At 34.6% G+C, this 22,041-nt stretch overlaps 1 protein-coding gene across 1 annotated transcript in view; it reads left to right on the top strand.

Annotated features, from left to right (window-relative positions):
• HMCN1 (hemicentin 1) overlaps positions 1-22,041 on the top strand; it is a 240,336-nt gene that overhangs the window by 47,014 nt on the left and 171,281 nt on the right. The window contains exons 3-5 of the mRNA XM_026669149.2: positions 1,202-1,360; positions 2,677-2,799; positions 21,735-21,906. Coding sequence (XP_026524934.2) covers positions 1,202-1,360; positions 2,677-2,799; positions 21,735-21,906 — 454 coding nt within the window. The remainder of the gene's footprint in view (positions 1-1,201; positions 1,361-2,676; positions 2,800-21,734; positions 21,907-22,041) is intronic.

Here is a 22,041-nt window from a genome sequence, read left to right as displayed (position 1 = left end):
CCCCAAAGACAGAAAACCATTGCCAGTTCACATGAATCAAAAACATTTCCTTTTGAAATATTCTTCCACCATATTCATCCTAGCTGCTAGTTGTTTTTTTTGGGAGGCTTGTCTTGTTTTTCCATTGGAAAATCAGAAGCTATATCTTGAAGTATTGGTGCTTCCAGAGTAATGAATCAGGTTGTAATATATTAAATTTAGCTAATGAGAAGTTTTTATTGATTTCCTAGTTGTGTTCTCTTTGGTTGATCTTCCAGATAGGCTAGTTTGGAAAGCAATTAAAACTAGAAAATAAAATGTAGTAGTAACTCGTAAAAATATTGTTACATTGACAGCTTTAGAAGAACAGGGGAAAAAATCTTGTTGTGTAAACTATAGCACAATAGGAAATGTATTAATAAATAAATAGGAACTTGATGAATATATTGTTTATACTGTATCCCTGGTAGCAGTAACTCAAATCTGAAGAGGGGGGAAATATTTCAAACTAGACTGCAATATCTTAAAAACTGTATGTGCAGCATCTATGTTGAAATGTTGGGTAACTGGGAATTAACAATGTATGGGTTTAAACAGAATTATGGATACCATTTTATCAGGATTGAAAACATTAGAAAGTAATTCCAGACTTGTTTCCATAATTACATAGGTTCAGATAAAGAAGGCTATCATTCCTTCTTCCCCCTTTGTTAGAAAACAGTGGCCCTCCCCATTTATTTTCTTGCTAGTCCTATTGAAAAAGCATTGGGTACACTGACGGAAAGAAAAATTAAATCAAACTGGGAGAACCCCTCTATGTAATGTAAGGGCAATTCTCCAACAGCTTCTCCCTACACTTCATCTGACATTTTTTTGGAAGACAGATTGACTTCTAGAGAAATTTTTTAGGACAAGTGGGTGAGAAAGTTTAGCACTAGTTTTGGTCAGTTAATTTACTTTAAGATAATGTAAAATGGACAAATAAAACTTTCTGTCTCAGACATACATTGTTCTATGCCAGCACCTTTGTTATTGGTGCAGATTTGATGTGAAGTGAGAACCTAGAAAATCTGCCTTAAACAATTAGGGTTTTCCCACTTAAAATCCTACACCCTTGATATGGAGTAGGCTTGGTGAATATGGAATTTTTGTAACTTCTTTTTAATCTTTCAGACTCATTTTTATTTAGGTCTGATTTTGTTCATTTCTCTGTTTGCCATAGGGAGGTGGTGACTGTCCAGAGATGAGCATTGGAGCCATCAAAATTGCTCTAGAAATTTCTCTTCCTGGTTCATTCATCTATGTATTTACTGATGCACGGTCCAAAGATTATAAACTGACTCATGAGGTCTTGCAGCTGATTCAGCAGAAGCAGTCCCAGGTACAAATCCTCTTATAATACTGCCTGTTCCAAATCACATTGCAACTGCTCTATAAAATGTGTGTTCTGTGCAAAAGGTAGACAGTGCTATTCCATTCAGAAAAGAATCTTAGTGTATGAGGATGATTTTTTAACTTGCATGAATATTGTATGAATATTATGTCTGTCTATTATATCTTTATTGCAAACTGTTTAAAGGCAGAATGATTGAAGCGGCATAAATCCATCCATCCATCCATCCATTCAGTGGTGATTTCTGTCTAATATATCTATCCTCAATTGTGAGGTAAATCAATGGTATAGCTAATTCTAATGAATAATAATGAGGCTCAAACAATATTAATCGATGACTTTCTACCACAACTGATACATCTTTCTATGGTTCCATTCATGAGATTAAGGAAAATATTTGCTTTCCCGCTGTAAAGCGATTGATTTATTACTTCTACTTTATTTATCAAATTTATGTAATGAAAATAACCTTATCTGTGCCAAGAGGGAAAGTAGCCACAGCTTGGAAAATCATAAGACAGGAAGAAGTTAAAATAAACATTGGATGGGGCAACTTCAAAACAATCCAGTGAAGACTAAGCATGCTCAACCATGGGGCGTAGGAGAGGATGTAAAAGTTGGTATGGCACAGAGTTTAATGGAATATCCTTGGGAAAGACATGGGTGGATTGGGACATTCCACATTCTACTGTTTTCTTGCAAGTGATTTTTGTATGCATGTTTGTGTGTATGTGCGTGTGTGCAGTAATTTCTTGGACTTTCTGGAATGATGAACCAAAAAACTAAATCTTTTGAGCTGTCCTGGTGTTATTGGTCAGAGTTGGAAGTCCAGCTGCAATTCAGATTGCAAAACATAACCTGGATCATGCAGCTAGAGAGGAAAAAAACACGAGAAAGCAAGACAATCTAGCTGTGACTTTTGACCTCTTTATCAAATAGACCTTTAGTCAGTCAATCCTAACAGTTATTTAGTTAAACTTAGTAAAATAAAAGAAAAAATTTGTCTATGTATAAGTGGCATATAAGTTTAATAAATAAATAAATACATCTAATTAAAATGTGTAATTACATAATATTTACATAATATTTAACATTTGACATTTTGGATTAATGTGGCCTGCCATTTTTCATTGTTATGAAATGTATGATTAATTGTTTTGAAATTGAAGGTATTTATAATTTTTATTTAAGGTTATAGTGGATAACATTCTGCCAAATGATTTCTGATGATCTGATTTTCTCATCGATTTTCATATGAAGACTATTTAAATAACAATCTTTTTTTTTTCTTTAAACCCATTCAGGTTGTATTTGTTCTAACTGGAGACTGTGATGACAGAGCACATATTGGTTACAAAGTCTATGAAGAGATTGCTTCAACAAGTTCTGGTCAAGTTTTTCACCTGGATAAAAAACAAGTTAATGAGGTATGATGGGAGCATGTCTTGATGATAATCTAATTGTGTTTTTAAAAATGGAATATGGGGTAAATATTTGTTTCCTGAATTTTGTATCTATAGGTAAGAGACAGAGAAAAAGGGGGGGGAGAGAGAGAGAGAGAGAGAGAGAGAATTAGTGAATTAATTAGGCTTGGATATAAAACTAAATAAGGGCAAATAACAATTTTAAATACACTTTTTAAAATATAAATAACAATTTTAAATACACTTTTTAAAATGTAAATAACAATTTTAAATACACTTTTAAAAATGTATATTTTAAAAGCATATTTGATATGTTTGAGAGTTCTTTCAAAATGTTCAAAGCTGTGAAAATTCAAGAGAATAATTCCCTTTTCATTTGCATATGGATTTGGGAGGTGCAAATCAAAACAGCTTGCTGTAGAATTCACCAAAATTAAATCATCAAGGAGTTCTTTTTAGAGAATTACTCAAGGCCTCTTCATAATGGAAGATAAATTTGAATTTAAGTGTTTCTGTCTTTTAAAAAAAACCCTAATTGCTGGAGAATACAGTTTTTTTCCCCTGAGAGGGTAAAGCTTGCTTCTGTGGCAGGTACATGGCAGATGTAAACAGTACTTACATACATTTCTGTATGGGGTAGGTTCAGTGATGGGATTCAAATTCTTTTACTACAGGTTCTGTGGGCGTGGCTTGGTGGGTGTGGCAGGGGAAGGATACTGTAAAATCTCCATTCCCTCCCCAACCCACTAACCTGCTTTCCAGTTCCGTTCTCTTGTGCAGGGCAACAAAAGAAGACCCAGCCAATCAGCTGGGACTCAGGAGGCAGAGAATAGATGGGGGTGGGGCCTGTCAGAGGTGGCATTTGCTGGTTCTCCGAACTACTCAAAATTTCTGCTTCTGGTTCTCCAGAACTGGGTCAACTTCTGGGTAGGTAGGGGTTAGATATAGGACTATGCAAAGGGAGATCTAGGTTCAAGTCCAGCTATAGCCATGACAACTAACAGGGTGACTTTGGGCCAATGACACTTTCTTGACCTAATTTATTTACCTTCAAGGTTATTATGGGAGAAAACAGAAAGGTATGCTGTATGTGCCACTTTGAGTTTTTGAATACAAAGTGGGATATAAATCAAATAAATACATAAATTAATTTAACTATCGGTGCAGGAATTAACAAATTCCACTTTTTTCTGTTTTTGTGGTTTTTTTTTACCTTTTCTTTGATATCTGTCTTTTTCTTTTCTTTTATATTCATTTGTATTAGTTTTTATCTTCTTGTTTAAACGTTTTAATAAAAAATATATACCAACAATATTGTGATTGTGTCTTGACTTTATTTTATTCAGAATGCCAGATTCTTTTTCAGAACAGCAATCTTTTTCAAGAAGATATATTTAGACTTATTTATAAGGAGAATTCTTTTGTTTAATAGTCTTATAAAAACAACATTATTAAGTATATAATATTTTGGAAAAAGAGAAATAGAATATATGATTACACTAATAAATTCTTTATGGAAACTCATAATAGCATGTTCTTTGTTTATAGCAGATGAATAAAAGCAGTTCTATTTCCCCTTCTTGTATCTCACTTTTCTTATTTTCAACAAAAGTCAGTTTGCTTGCTCTCTCCATCTATAGAGCTGATTTTTAAAATAATTTATATTGGCTTTAATATAAAAAATAAGGAGAAAAAAGTGTACAACAAGGTGAATAACAACAACAACAATAACATGATAGTGGACGTGGTAGTTTCTGGAGACAGCAGAACAGAACAGAAATGGGGGAGCATAACAAAATACAAAGACTTGCAAATAGAATGATTTTGGCAAAATGAAACAGTACATTAGTGATAGGTTTCTTGGCTACAATCCCGAAACATCTGGATCATCACTTGAACACCATCAGCACTGACAAAATCACCACCAGTCATTTGTAAAAGGAAGTTTTATTTGGAACAGCTCACATCCAGTGACAATACCTTAATGCTATCAAAGAGCAGCATCTACTGACTTCAAGACCTTGAAAGGACTCAGTATGTGGACAAAAATGCCAAAAATCTCATCAAAATACTTGGGTGACTATACAACCAACCATAATAATATAAAAATAATAGCACCATAAACTTCCCATGTTAGGCTTGGGACCAGAGCCAGATCTGAAGAGCTTTCCAGAATCCCAGGAGAATGGGTGTCACCACTTTTGAATAGGCTGACCACCACTTTCTTCAAGGCCAGCAGGACTAACCCTTCTTTCAAAGAAGATAATACAATACCAATGCATGAACCTACAGTATCTCTTGATCATCTCTTGGGCTTCCTTAATAATCCAAGAAGGACCATGATCTAATAGATAGATGGATGAACTAACAGATTGGATGACCTTGTCCACTTCTTTGGGCATCATAAAATTGGACTCAATCCAGATAACCACATAAGACTATGCCTCAGGCAATTCACTTATACTTGCCAAGTGAAGTACTGTATATTCTCAGATATATAGAAAACCATTTTAAAACATTTTAGCCCTGAGCACAAGTAATAATATTGGCAGTCTCTTATATTGGTAGAGAGCCAACTCATAAGCAGAGACACAACAACAACCCAACAGGGTAATATTGGAATGGCATTGTTTTTCCATTATAACAGAATAATATTTTTTGCTTACATCCCAGGCTTGGTTTATTTTATTCTGGCATGCAAGTTTCATGTTATGATTATACAGGAACAGTTTTTTTCACATGCTTTCAGTACATGGATTTGAGTTAGCCCAACTCTTTGGCTTTGATATAGTTGACTTTTTCCAGCCCCAAAAGCAGGTCACAAAAGAAAATATTGACAACATCTGGATTCATCTTGGGAGTTAATTTTATTTTAATTTATGCCAGTTTCCACTTGAGACCCTGAGGCTGTCAACCATTAGTCACTGGACCCCGTGTAGTCCATGACAAAGCTATTTAGCCTAAGATCCTGACTTCCTGCTTGGAAAGAAGCCAAACCTAATGCAAAATTAGAAATGGCATTTTTTGAAGAATAAACATTTTATGGTATATATTTTCCTGGAATAGAGTAATTTTTTTTTACAATTATCCAATGAGAAGAAATACAGATAAAGTCAGAGATAGTATAGGTAGGGTAGGGAGCACAGAAGCACTGGAAACAGATGAGAATTAAATATTTTGAAAAGCAGTAAATCTTTAAAGTTTTAGAATATGCAGATATACAGAAGTGACTTTGTTTAACAATGGTGAATGGTATTAATCAGTCTACAGTTGTTAAAATATTCTCTTAAGTAGAATCAAAACCAGTGTCCTTACTTACACTCAAATAAAGACTATGCCTCAGGCAATTCATGTATACTTGCCTAGTGAAGCATATTCTCAGATATATAGAAAACCATTTTTAAATACAAAAGTCTCAAACTTTTTATTAATTTTTATTAGATTGTTTCATGTGGAGCTTCCCTTTAAAACTGTAGGTAGCAGAATAACAATGATTTGGCTATCTGTAAGTTTAATAGGCAATAGCCTATTTCCTCTGCATTCTCAATCTTTCCTAACGATGTAGTGTGGTAACATATAAAACAATGGTGTGAGCTGATAATTTTGGATTCTGATTTTCTAACAATTAAGATAATTCCAAGGTGGATGATTCTGTTGTGTCTATTCATTATGAGTACTTGAGCAACCCAGCAACCCAGTTCAATCTCAAGGAAGGAATGAAAAATAAAATGAGAAATAAAGAAAAAAAAAAGAGATTGATCAGAATGTGGCAAGATCAGACCAAAGATTCAGAGATGAACCTTCTCAATGGATGCATATTGAAGAGTCTTGGGAGTATTTTTAGATTAAAGTTATGTTGTATTTTTAGACTAAAGTTGATGTGTATTTCTTTTAAAGCACAGCATAATTTTTAGGAGTATAATTTGGAAATGATTGAATGAGTTCTATGGATTTGCTTATTCTGAACAATTGCATTTGCAACTAAGCAAAGTTTCACTACAGATTTGGATTTCCTATGGTCAAATATTTACCAAAACATAGTAAAAATGTGTTAAAAGATACAATAATTTTGTATCTCTTTCGAGGACTTTCAGGTTCCACATTGGTATAGACAGCCATTTTGTAAGCACTCATGATTGAATTTGCAGAATCAAAAAGGCACATGTTTTTAATTTGGATAATTTGAATCATCTGCCATAACTGTAAACATTCTCTTGTGTATACAATGTTCCATCAGTGGTATTCTTCAAAAAATATGTAAATATATTTTTTCCAAAGTGTTTGGAATCTTAGTCTGCGTAGTCAGAGTTTTGACAGTGTTATTGTTCCATGCATGCATTCTAGGACAGGTTGATTGGGACATTGTGCATACCCATTGGCTTTTCTGGTTATAGAGCAGTATATATCACCATATATACAGTATTCTGTATCAGTATATTTGAAAGTGTAATGTCTCTAACAACAAATTGTTGTTAAATAAATTTCAACCAGGAATGTACATAGCTTTCCTTTTAAAAGGAAGCATATCAATATGCATAAGTGGGGAATTATAAATATATCTGGAATATTATCAAAAGACATAATGAGCACTCTGTAATTTCACAACATATGGACAGACTTAACCATAATTTCAACTGGGAAACTGTGACCATCCTAGACTAAGCCAAATCCAAAATCACTAGAGAATTTCTAGAAGCCTGGCACTCTGACAAATTAGCCATCAGTAGACCCATAGACATAAACAATATCTATATACCATGCAAAAGAGATCATCAATGAGCCAAAAGGGGAACAAAAAGACCAAAGCACACACACCCACCCACCCCGATCAGCAATCAGCACCCAGATGAGCATAGATTAACTCCAAGATTAACATCAGGCTAACAATCAAGAAGTAAACAATACCCTAATCAAGGAACTGCCAAACAAGCTGACAGTAAAACAACCCAATCAAAGAATGTCCAAGATCCTGCCCCATCAACAACGACAGGGCAAGCCACTAGAATAAACTGAGAGCAAACCACACTCCTTACTACCTAGCATAGCATATTATTTAGTTTACAAGAAAACAAGGAAGCTCAGAGAGCACCAAGGACACCTCATATTATCTGGAAGCTGCTTGATTGAGTGTATTTGGTTTCTTCTGCAAGTTTGAGCAATTAAAGAAATCTTAATTTCTAATGTTAAGTATAAATCAGGATCTGTGGCTTATTTCTTACCTTACAAGTAGCACTCATTACCACTATAAAAATTGAATTAGTGAGGTAGGAATTTCTGATTCCTCAAAAAGTCATTTTGTAAAGAAGGGATAGATAGCAGAAATCTCCAAGACCAGGCAAGGAGCAGCCATGTGGCAATTCCTTCAAAGGTGGGAAAAATGAGAATCATGATTTAAATTTTGGAAATAACACATGTAGAGAGTCCTGAGTTTTGTTAGCACAAAACGTCTTATATACATCTGTTTTCTGTTTTCCTAGCTCACAGCACTAAGTATATGTTCATGAATCTGCTTCAGGGTCTTGAGGAATGTAGAGTCTAACTCCTGTAACTGGTACAAAAGCTTGGGGAAAGGAAGTTAGGAGGTAATGTTTATGGCCCTGATATAGCCATAAACTTGGAAATTAGATTATTGGTATTGCTCTCTAGAAGCATATCAAGATGATACATTTCTGGAAGGTTTTTAATGGTGGATGAGGATGCTATCTGTATCCTAAGCATACACTCTCATTTGAGATATGCTAATATCATTGATAATTTTAATTTTAATGCAATTGAATCTAATATTTGAGTTACTGTAGATAAGAAGCCAGACCTTTAAATAAAATGCCATTGAGAGATCCATTGAAATAGATACCATCTATTACCCAGTCAATCTAGTACCCAATCCAAAAAAAAAAATACACAAAGAGAACCAATAAAAATGGAGCTAAAAGCATACTGAAGAACCATTTTATCAATCACTTCAAAGGAAACATCCAATCATAAACAACCCTACCTGAATTCAAACCAGATGCAGATCAGAAATATCACAAGGGAGCCCTCCCTTCTGAGCCTTGCAAAGACATGGGGTGAAATGTCCACGGAAAACCTGAAAAATACTTCAGTTTTCATCCCATGAAGCTTAGAATACCTGACCACAAAAATTGTACAACAAACCTGGTTTATCTCTATTCCAAAAAATTCATTAAGCTCCATGTTACTGATCCCTGTAATAGAGTAATAATCTCAAACCTGGATCTTTTTAGATTAGTCAAGAATAGATGGGAGTTCTGTTTAGGTCCTGCAATTAATCTTTCTCAGCTGAGATTTGAATATAAGGCAGCTGATTCTGTCAAACACTTTCCTCCAGAAAAAACAAACTGTATTCACTCATGTAAAAATACTCCCATCTTTCAGATGTAGCCAGATCAATTTCTTAAACCCATCATATACTTCCCCCTTTACCTCATTTTGACAATTTGGAAAATATATTAGCCTTCTGGTTTTCTTTAGGACATCTTACCCTCCAAATGCATTAGGGTTTAAGGCTATGCTTGATTTTGTTGATTTTGGATTTGCAGTGGTGCTAGATTTTGAGAGGCTGTTTAATCTGGCAAAGTTCAGGCACTGTGAAAATAAATAGCAGAGGAACCTCAGGGATATTGTGTATAGTGTAACTCAGTGGCAGGGAGCATGTCTTGATATGAAAAGTCCCAAAATTCAATTCTTAGATTGCTATTTTTAAAAAATGTTTGCAAAATATCAGGTGGCTTCTACTTAAACTATATGTGACAGATATCTATGAAAGGAATGTCCTATTGAGTGTGTGTGTGTGTGTGTGTGTGTGTGTGTGTGAGAGAGAGAGAGAGAGAGAGAGAGAGAGAGAGAGAGAGAGAGAGAATTTGTGACTTAATTAGGCTTGGATATAAAAGAAAAATATAATTATATAGATTGCTATTTATTTAGTTATATTTTATATCTTGAAGTTCTAAAGCCTGGAACTTTGGAGACTAATGTCAGTCAAAAGCAGAAAGTTGTGAGATAGGGTGTTTTTTTTAATTCAACACAAAGCAGTGCAAAAGAATTCCCGAATCTGGTTTACTATTTTAAAAATGTAGCATATATTGGTTATACTAGATAAATATTCACAAGCACACTAATGCAATGATTTCAGATGACAGGCTTTGTCTTATTCTGTTGCTGAGAGATAGGAGTATTCGAATGGGAGGGAAAAAGTATGAGGGAGAAGAATCATATCAAAATGAGGTATTTAATCTCTTAACTTTGCTAAAAAGTGAATGTTAGGTTTACTCCAAGCACTTGTAAATGGTTTTTGTTTAAAGAGTGAGTGGAGAAGATTCTCTCTCTTTCTTTTTTTTTTTATAAAAATTTTATTTGGGTTTTCACAAAACATAATACAAGTAAAATTTCTTTTTCTGAAAATAGAATGGTCCCGGGTTATCACTTCTCCATACAGACACAAATTCAATTTCATATTCATCTTTGTGTTCTATTCCATATCTTAATACTATTTTAACATTTTCTCAATAATTTTTCCCTTCCCTTAGTTTTCTCAATCTTACTTTTAATTATCTCATTCCTTTCTAAATTCAATTATATATATTTTTCAATACCTTTCTAGTCATTATATTTATACTTTTGTCTGTCCTGTTTCAATTTCATATTTTCTTTTCTCATTAAACAAAATTTTTCCCTGTAGTTACTAATTGGAGTATGACACCTTTGTATCTTTTAAGTTTTATCCATTCAACTCTTATTTAAACTTCAATTTATGCCTTTACAATTATAACATTCAATATAACACATAACTTCCAGTCGAATTCTGCTTGGTACATTCTTAAAATACGCACTAAGTTCTTAAAGAGAATATATATATATATATATATATATATATATATATATATATATATAAATATATATACACACACACACACACACACACAAAACACATACATAACAATAATAAATAAAATACTTATTCTATTCCAATTCAATGATAATTAATGTTAGTTATAATCTTTGACATCTTTAAAATTTCTTTTCAATAGGGTATCATACTTCAAGGAACACTTATAATATTTCCATAATTTTTTTCATGTTTCTTTCATATTCCTCTTCACTTAAATTTTTATAACACATTTATACTAATTAAAATGTTCCCCTTCTTTCCTAATTTCATTCTCTCATTCTCTTTATTTCATTTATTTATTAAACATTCCATTACATTACAATGAGTATTTTATCTATCATTTTAATCACACTTGTTTCATATTTTCAAAGTTCATTTCTATTTCTAATATAACAATACTATCTTACGTACCCTTGCAGAATCCCCCTTTCAATTAAGTTTTCACCAATTATCTCCGTGTCTTCTAAATAGGCTTATACTCTTAATCCTTGTATGTTTTCCCTGTTTCTCTATGTCCTGTTTCTGTCCTTTATAATTTCTTTTCCTTCCCCTCTTCCCCCTCTTCTTTTCCCTTCCCTTTTTGACCCCTTCTCTCTCTAATTCTGATTCTCTCTTCTGTAATCTTCTATTTCTTCCTAATGTTGTAATTACTTTTCAAACTATTCTTTTTTGGGGTTGTTTTTTCAGATCTTAAATTTTCCACTCTCTTCCCCCCCTTTCCTTTCTTTTCCCCACATAGAAATACTTGGTCATTGAAGATGGCTTCTTCTTTGTCCTGCCCTTCTTGTTCTACAGGCATTTCTTGTTGTTTCTCATAGTTCAGGAACTCCATTTCTAAAAATTGAAATATGAAGCCAAAAGAACCTCTTCCTTCTTGTGCATCTTCTTTCTGTTTTTTAAGTTCCATTCTCAATTCTTCCAAGAGTGATACCATTTTAAAAACTTTTAAACAACCACCCGATTAATTTTAGTCCTTTAGATCCAATAGCCAAAAATCCCCAAATCACCAAGTAATCCAAATAATCCAAAGTTGTTTCTTCTTGCTTTTTTTCCCCACTTTCTCTTCCTGGGGTTCTCTTATCTTGTTACAAAGTTTCAGTTAAAATGTATCTTTTAAGAATCTTGTTAAAGTTTCACTGTTAATTCCTTTCACTTCGAGGTGGTCTCCTTCATTTTTCCAGATCCCACCCTTTTGTTTTTTTTTCCTTCTTTTAAAAGTTTCTGAGAATCCAGAAACCTTTATTATCTCTTTGACATTTTATTTTCAGCTTAAATACCTGTTGATGTCAAAGTGGATTTTTGCTGGTTTCTTGCTTAAATCTCTTAGTTGTCAATATAAGGAAGAAAAGAAAAAACCAACAAATCCTTTCCCTTCCGTCTCTCATGCGCTGCTTCAAAGTCTTCTTTGGGAACAATGTTGTTCTTTATAATTCAAATTCTAGGGTACCTTGTATTGTTGCTTTTTCAGTTCGACCTGGTCAGCCAAAACTTTCTCTTCTTATCTTCCTCCTGCACATTCTTTTCCAGTTAAGTTCTTCTTTGAGGTGGCCATTTCTGACCACTGCTGCAACCGCCTTTGGGAAAGGGAGTAATAGCCAGCTGGGGAGGAAAGATGCGACTCTCCTCAGCCCTGCTGGCAGTCTCCCCCCTCTTCACCACCTCTATGGGGTGGCTTAGCCCCGAAACCAGCCAGCTCAGGGCACTTCAGCGGTGAGTATAGATCGAAATTGCGCACAATCGCAGATTTTGGTCTGTTGCTGAAGAATCTCAAACCGGAAGCCCAGTGGAGAAGATTCTTAGCAGTGATGAAATGAATGATACTTGAACACGGAAAAACTTTGCTCAAAATATATGTCAGTTAAGGATAATGTTTTTTTCTGTCCTCTGTGGGTTATTCTGCCAGTGTGAGGAATTGTAAAACATATAGTCTTATCTCCAATCTTAGATTTAGATTAAATGTAAATATTGTTGATTATTTCTTTGGAAATGCTTCACTTTTGTTAGGACATTTTTTTCTGCCCTGTAGCTTTCTGGTATTTGAAATAGTGTTAGGCTTAGCCTAAAAAGGACATAGAACAATTCAATCAGAGTTCAGGTTTTTATTTGGTTGCACACAGTAGACAGAATCTTGCTAGACTAAATATTCACCCTAATGGATAGGGATATTTTTGTGGCTATTCTAATTCTCTTCTTCAGTCTCCTCTCCCAGTTCAGGCTATGCTGCCTCTTGTCTCATCCACCTTTTTCTTGGGAAACCTCTGGGTCACTGTAGTCTATCACACTAGCTCCCCCTTTGTAGGCACTATCTTTCACAGAATGGGATGCAGATTGGAGAAATGCTTATCAGATTCAGCAGTTGCAGCAAAATTTCACCTGGTTATAGACAACATTACTTTGTGGAGGATTCACAAAGACAAGGGGAAAAATCACCCTCTGTCTGTTAGACATCACCAGTAGTATCACTAGGAAACAGGAAGATTCAGTACAGCACTCCTTCTCAAGTTAGAGTCCTGTGGGGAAGAAACGGAATTTGCTGCAGCTATGTGAATGATACAGAAGACAGTGAAAAACATAAGTATAAAAATATTCTCCCTTGCATTAGAAGATACCACATTACTCAATCAAATTCAAAGCTTTTTTGGATCAATCCTGATCCAGATAATTGGTTTATGCAGGTTGTTGCATAAAGGTTGTTGTATTCTGACAATGAAATCAAGTAATATTACTGTGGGGAATATAAAATACCTGAATTTCTCCTCTTACTAAATATGGCTAAATTTGACATCATATTTGTCTGTGAAACATGGCTCAGCACATCTCTCCCTGACTCCATTACCACAATAAGAGAATATCAAGTTTACGGATCAGATCGTGAAATTCGTAGAGGAGGTGGTGTTGCTATCTTCTATAAAAAGTCCTTACATCTAAAAAACATCCAAGTTACCCAGGAGCTTGCTCTTCCTGAGACCATCATCTGTGAACTATCCTTAAATATCACATTTCAATTCTTACCATGTTACAGAGCACCTGATTATGACATCAAACATGTAAACAAGCTAAATACACTACTAACACGGGCAGCATCCTGCCCACATGCTTTTATCTTTCTTGGTGACTTCAATCTACCTCATATTGACTGGACCCTAAATGAATGTACAACTGAACCCATACATGCAACCTTCTACAATGCTGTTACAAATCTGGGACTGGAACAACTAGTAACCAACAACACTAGACTAAACAACTGCCTCGATCTCATCTTCTGCAATAGTTTAAATTTAATTTACGGAATACAAACTAAAGAACCCTTTTCCAGCAGTGACCACAATATGATTGACTTTTGTCTCAACATACGCCCACACAAAAATCATCACAATGATGTAATCCCCAATTATAACTTCAAAAAAGGCAACTATGATCTTATAGACAACAATCTCTCATCCCTTCATTGGCAATCTCTATTCACTGGATGCAATACTGTTGAAGACCATTACAACATATTTTTACTTGAAGTCAAAAGGGTCATCAAACTATATGTACGAACAACAACTCCCAAACCAAACAAAAAACAAAAAAAGACAGATTACCCATAACAATAAGGAAACTATAATCCAAAAAGAGATCACTCTGGTGGAAAAACAAATCTGGTCACGTTGCCAATTTCAAAAGCCGATACAAAAATTTATGCCACCAGATAAAGACTGAATGCACCAATTATCACATTAAACAAGAGGGAAACCTTCTAAGCACCAATTCCACCCGTGCTTTTTACAATTTTCTAAACAAAAAAAATAAAAGACTCAAGGTCCATCCCACCCCTGATAGGACCTAATGGTAAAGACTGCAATGATGACACCATTAAAGCCAACATCTTTAACACATTCTTCGGCTCAGTATTTGTAAACAGCAATGGATCATGCCCAGTATTTCCTAGCCGAACCACAGACAACTACAATGATCTAATACATATTGATTTTACAGAAGACAATGTTGAAAAAGTATTACGCAATCTAAAACCATCTCTATCTATTGGACCGGATGGAATATGTGCCTACTTCTTTAAAAAGCTATCCACTGCCATAGCCGAACCTCTAAGCATAATCTTTGAAAAATCTTTCAGGACCAGCTCCTTGCCAAAACTATGGTCACAAGCCACGGTCATCCCCATCTTCAAAAAGGGAGACCCCAGCCTAGTTGAAAATTACAGACCAATCTCCTTATGCTGCGTCACCTGTAAAGTCATGGAATCAATTATTAACCAATCCATTATCCTCCACTTAGAGACAAACAGCCTACTTTCCAATAAACAATTTGGTTTCAGGAAAAAACTATCCTGTAATCTGCAACTCTTACACTGCAAAAACATATGGACTACACAACTCGATCAGGGCAAAGCAATAGATGCAATCTACATAGACTTCTGTAAAGCCTTTGATTCAGTGGTACATGACAAACTACTCCTAAAACTAAAATTTTATGGTATCTCTGGACAACTGCATAACTGGATAGAAGCATTCCTGTCAAACAGACAACAAATGGTCAAAATTGGGAGTGTCCTATCAAATTCTGTACCTGTCAATAGTGGTGTCCCCCAAGGCAGTGTTCTAGGACCAACTCTCTTCATACTCTACATAAATGACCTCTGTGATCATATTAAGAGCAACTGCATTCTTTTCACTGATGATGTAAAGCTGTTCAATACCACAGACAATACTGCTACCCTTCAAAAAGATCTTGACTTTGTATCAGAATGGTCAAACAAATGGCAACTTCAAATCTCAACAAATAAATGCTCTGTCTTACATATTGGCAAAAAAAATCAGAAAATGAAATACAAGCTGAATAGTCAAGACCTTGTTGATGATCCAATCTCTGTAAAGGACCTTGGAATACTCATCTCTAATGATCTAAGTGCTAGAGCCCACTGTAACTACATAGCCAAAAAGGCATTAAGAGTTGTTAACCTAATCCTATGTAGCTTTTTCTCTGGTAATATTACACTACTAACTAGAGCATACAAAACATTTGCTAGACCAATACTCGAATACAGTTCATCAGTCTGGAACCCACATTACATATCTGATATTAGCACAGTTGAGAAAGTCCAGAAATATTTCACAAGAAGAGTTCTCCACTCCTCTACTCGTTGTAGAATACCTTATGCCACCAGACTTGAAATTCTAGACCTAGAAAACCTTGAATTACGCCGTCTTCGGTCTGATCTAAGTATGGTATATAAAATCATACATTGCAATGTCCTACCTGTCAATGAATACTTTAGCTTCAACCATAACAACACAAGAGCACACAATAGATACAAACTCAAGGTTAACCGCACCAAACCTGATTGCAGGAAATACAACTTCAGCAACAGAGTGGTCAATGTCTGGAATACTCTACCTGACTCTGTGGTTTCTTCCCCAAACCCCAAAAACTTTAACCTTAGACTGTCTATTATTGACCTCACCCCTTTCCTAAGATGTCTGTAGTTGGTGCATAAGCGCACCAACGTGCCTACTGCCCCTGTCCTATTGTTTCTTATATTTTTCTTATATGTACTCATTTCATGTATTCATAACTATGTATATACTTATACCTATTATCTTGTAAGCAATTGACAAATCAAATCAAATCAAATAAATAAATAAATGAAAAGCTCCCCATATCCACTTTCAAGGTTATTAAAAAAGTGCTTAACCTTTTCATCCTATGCACAGTAAGCTGAAATTGAACAAACTACAGCCAGGCGTTACTGGCATATCAATCAGGAAGAAAGATGCTCTGAAAGATGTGGAAATCTTCTAAATCTTGCTTTCTTACACCAGATGTCTCATCTAAAATCCCAACACCAGATCTTTCATAAAATTCCACATCAAAAAAGAGATTTACATATCTAAGATCTACAGACCCTATAGGGTGAGAAACAAATTTCCAGATTTCACACACCTCAATTTACATATCTCACAATCAAAGCCCATTTTTACTATAAATATTACTACTCTCAGTGTTCTTAGCTTGTAACCTACCTTTTGATTACATGTTACGCTGTTGAAATAAACTCTGTCTCTGCTTTAAGCAACTTGTCTTGTATGTTCTATGGGGAAACATCTAGATTCGAACCCAGGATTTTCTTCCAACATCTGCTTTTGATGACTTAATTAAATGTGCCAAAGCTGAATGCAAGTTTAGGGTGGCTTCCTATCAAAATAAAACAATATATTTAAATAAAACATGTTTGATGCATCTCCAACAACATTAAATACAACAGTGTAAAGTCTTTTCTAAAATAATAGTTGAAAAGAATGTGATTTAAAATCTAATGAAAAATTTAGGGTTATTTAACCTCTCTTCTTTTTGAATGAGTTAAATAAAATATACAAGCAAAGTTTGAAAAGCAAAACAATAAAAGATATTTTTTAAAAATATAAAAATGGTAATCCCCTTTCTTTACATGTCTCTTCAGCTCTCTCTCCAACCACTTATTTATTTATTTAGTAAACATTTATGCCACCCATCTCCCCTACAAGGTGACTGTGGGCGGCTTATAAATTATAGAAACAAATGAAAAATAGTTAAAAGATTAAAACAAACTGACATTAAAATATTGTTAAAAATTGTGCTTATTGCTAAGATATTTTTATGCTGTGCTTTAGACCAGGGTGTCAACCTTGGCACTTTAAGACTTGTGGACTTCAACTCCCAGAATTCCTCAGCCAGCAAAGCTGGCTGAGGAATTCTGGGAGTTGAAGTCCACAAGTCTTAAAGTGCCAAGGTTGGACACCCTGCTTTAGACATTATTACATATATTTATTTGGATCATTTTAAGTATTAGTATCATTATTATTACTATTAAAATAGTTTCTTTTTTTCTTCAAAACTGTGTTCATTTGCCTTGTTGTGTAAGTATTATTGTCAACCAAGAGGAAGAGAATAACCTAAGAAAGCTGTGCTCATGACATCCATTTGAATAATTAAAGTATTTATACTATGCAAGGATTCAAAAGCAGGTTAGACCATCACAAAGGGTTCTAAATTTGAAACACGTAATTTTGCTGTGTGTCCTGGTCTTTTAGATTTAGGAATAAAAGTTAAATCTTTTCCATTAAAATAGAAAATTGAAAAAGCAAGCAGCAGTTAGGGTTGTTTCTTGACTCATTGCTGCTTAGCTGATTTACCAATTAGGTATAAACAGCCTTAAATTTGTCATTTGATTAAATTTGATGAAATGTGTTCTCTTGTATTACTAATATAATGCATTCTTATTTCTGCCCTGCACTCTGTATATTAAATATACTGTAAATGTAGTCTAAATATGAGAGTGGGGGAAATCTGCAAAACTTGCCACAGAGTTTTAAATTGAAAGCATATGTCAAATTATATTCAAATGTCATAATTTTGTATTGCAGATTTGTCTAAAGCAATAATTGATCACAGACCACTTAGATTTTAGGCTTTCTGTCTTGTTTTTCATTAAAATTCCCTTCTCCAGCTTCTTATTACCTCATTCCCTGTCTTGCTGCAGATTGAACATCATACAAATGCTTCCTGCATTTCCAAGAGTGAAGAATTGCTCCTTCCACACTTCCCCCAGCCTATTATGCTTTTCCTAATGCCTTTTTTGTAAAAAAAAAAAAAAAAAAAAAAGTGATAGAAGCTTAATGAGAAAACTGGTTTTTTGACCAACTTATTTGTCATTTTTAAGAGCAGCAACCGCTGATGGAAGGAATTTGCTGTTCACTAGCAATGGCATCTCATTTCTGGATTCTGATCAGTTAATGTAACTTATACATGAATCCATGTTTCACATTGCCTGATATATTAGCTTGAATCAAAATGAGTAGCACTAGTATTGACTCTGGTTGCACTTCCTTTGCTTTGGATCTTAAAGTAGCAAAGTAAACTTGGACGGATGGTACAATTGTACATATAATGTTTCCTCTTCTAATAGTTTCTAGCAGCTTTGGAAGTATTGAGTTTTCCTGGACAGATTATTTTAGTTTCAGATATACACACAACAGTTCTTGAAATTACTTTCAGGTGTAAACCATCACCATCCCACATATTTTGTATGCAGTGGCGGGATTCAGCCAGTTCGCACCAGTTTGGGAGAACCGGTTGTTAAATTTCTGAGCAGTTTGTTGAGCTGGTTGTTGGAAAAAAATCATTAGGACAGAGAACTGGTTGTTAAATTATTTGAATCCCACCACTGTTTATATGTCTGTGGTTTCTGCTTGAAACCTCAGGTTTTTATGTTGAAGAAGGGTAAAAAAAGTTTACACAAAGGTTTTAGAAATGTAAATTTACTCTTGTTGCATGGCTAATTAAAAAAAAGACTTGGTCTCCATGTTGGAGAGAGTATATAAAGCAAATTTAGTGAGTGAGTGAGTGAGTGAATGAATGAATGCATTAATATTTTCTTGGTTTTCTTCAAATATGTAATGTCATTATTGGAAGTTGCAATTCACCTCTACATTCTGCTGTTTATGGGACACACAGAAGCTCACCTTAGTTTTTAGTAAATTGCATTATTACTATAGTGAATTTCTCTCTCTCTCTCTCTCTCTCTCTCTCTCTCTCTCACACACACACACACACACACACACACACACACATGGAATGTACACTATGGAAAATAGAAACACTGAATTATTTCATGGGCATAACAAATAATGGGTTACCTTGTGTAATTCAGTTTCTAGTAACCATTCTACTTTTAGCAATATATATCTAATAAAACAATGCAGAGTGCTGGGGTAGCCATAGAGTATTTTTTAAAAAAAGCAGGCAGAATTTTGATTGCATCATTGCAACCACTGTTTCAACTTTTTATAAAATCATACTCTATGAACACTCCTGCAGCATACACTGCAAACAAAAGAGTGCCAATGTAACAACATATATGCAAGGTTTTAAAGTAGCCCTGCCATTTTTCAGAACTGCAAAACACATTTTGGAAACAAAATCCAAAGATGGTGTTTCTCTATTATTTCATACTTTATACTTTATTCAGACTTTATGCAAGAAAACTGTGTTAACTTGAATGTTAAAAACTTAGAAAAATCACTTTGTTTTAAAAAGTTGAGATATATTTTATACAGTCTTGAGGAAAATGCTGAGTATGAAATGTCCTGAGAAAAATAAACATATTCTTTAATATTGCTTCGAATTATCCTTCAGCAGTCTATTAGTAAGAGAAAATCAGAGTATATTTGCAAATGAGGATTCTCTCATTCATAACACTGCACATGGGAAGAACTTGTTGATAAGATATTGATTCAAATATTAATGAAATATGTTGACTGAGGATAGAAAAGTAAATACTTCAAGGTGTGACTATTTTCCACTTTGCATGTAAGGCTCCCTCACAAACTGTGGTAAGAAATCAGAAAGTTGTCCTCTTTGTTTTCCACTATTTGTGCTGTGCTGTCACCAAAACAAGTGTGCAATAAATAAAAACTGAAAAATATATGGTATAACTATATATCCATGTTTATGAATTTAAATTCCAGTTTATTTTCAAAAGTTTGTCAGTATTTGAGAATGACTTTAGCTTTCATGCTCTGGCCTGGTCTGGTTTATCTCAATGATAAATCTTTAGCTGTGAACCAAAATTAAACCAACACTTCCTTCCAAAGTCTCTAATTTCCATAAACATATTCAGACTAGGATCTGCTAGCTCCCCTACAGATGTTGAGTAATGAGAGTAGACAGATGAAGGAAATCTATAGCTGGGTCTACAAAAATATTGGTCTCTTGTACCAAGCTTAGACCTGTCTTCAATTTAATATGGGATGCTGACAGTAAAATTCAACAGATTCTGAGAAGTTTGTAAGCTAAAAAAAGAACATGTACCTTTTTTGTTGGCTTAAGGGTTGTCACCATCTTCGAAGAGAAGATGAAGCCCACTGTGCTGTCCCAGCCAGTCTATGGGAATTGGATAGTTACTTAGGAATTATGAGCTGTCCCCTTAAGGGAATGCATCATGGTAAATGTAGTTAAAGATATCCTGGGAAATGTAGTTCATGTCATGTGGCAACATCCATAATCCTGATTGGTCATTAAATTGACACTCGAGGGGTTGGGGGAGGTTTCCCTCCATTCTTGCCTGGATTCATGAACTGATAGTAGCTTTTTCTACTGCTACGAGATGGGTTAGGAGATAACCATCTTTTACCTGCAAGGCTGATATACAAAGGATTGGTCATTAAAGAAGAACGTTGTCACAAAGGTGAGTTATGAGGATACCTGATGAACCAATAAATGTTCTTTGTTATGGACATCTTGTTGAGTTATCCATCTGCATCTGTACAGTTTATGAATCCATCTCTGTACAAGATACAGAAAAGTAAAAGATGGTTATCTCCTAACTCATCTCATAGTGATAGAAAGAAGGTGCCATGAGTTAGATAGTTCAGACAAAGAACCCTCGAGAGTCAATGTAGTGACCAATCAGGATTACGGATGTGGCCACGTGACATGAACTACATTTCCCAGGATACCTTTAACTACATTTACCATGATGCATTCCCTTAAGGGGACAGCTCATAATTCCTGAATAACTATCCAATTCCCATAGATTGGCTGGGACAGCACACCCACTCTATTAAAATCTTAGCAACAAAGGTGGGAAGTAAATATTAAATTAATATTTATGTTACTTTCATTAATTTAAGGTGTTTAAATCACCCCCTTATAATGACATTTTATTAAGTATTCATTCATTTGGATTTATATTCTGCTTTATATCCATCATCATAAGTCAGCACATATAATATTTCTTTCTCAATCCTTTTTTTGAGCAACATCTCTTGGAAAAAGTCAGTGAGCTTTGATGGACTTAAATCTGGGTCTCCCTGGTCTTATTTTATTACACTAGACTGGCTCTTTTTTGACCCATGGGCATGTATGTTGAAGCTAGCTGTTGGATGATTGTTAAAGAGTACATTCATGGTTCAAAAGAACCATTATTTGTCATGCATCTAATATATTTTTATTATGGAATAAGTTATGGATCTATTTACTTTTCCAGGTACTGAAATGGGTAGAAGAAGCTGTGCAAGCTTCCAAAGTTCACCTATTGTCTACAGACCATTTAACTTCAGGAAGAAGCTTTTGGCAGATCCCTTTTGATCCTAGCCTGAAAGAAGTTACAGTGTCACTAAGTGGTCCTTCTCCAGAAATTGAAATTCATAACCCTTTGGGTGAGATATTACTCTATTTTTATGAACAAAGCCAGGTATGCCTTATTTTCAGTACCTTCCTGTGTTTATTATGCAAGTAGTACAAGTTTATGGAGGACATATAATTACCCTCGACCATTGGATAACTCTAACTTC

The sequence above is a fragment of the Notechis scutatus genome, chromosome 3 (genome assembly GCF_049901735.1).
Source record: "Notechis scutatus isolate UNSWTSFEM ecotype Mainland chromosome 3, rNotScu1.2, whole genome shotgun sequence".
Lineage (NCBI taxonomy): Eukaryota > Metazoa > Chordata > Lepidosauria > Squamata > Elapidae > Notechis > Notechis scutatus.
The sequence above is the reverse complement of the archived record's forward strand: the minus strand, read 5'-3'. Positions and strand labels throughout refer to the sequence as shown.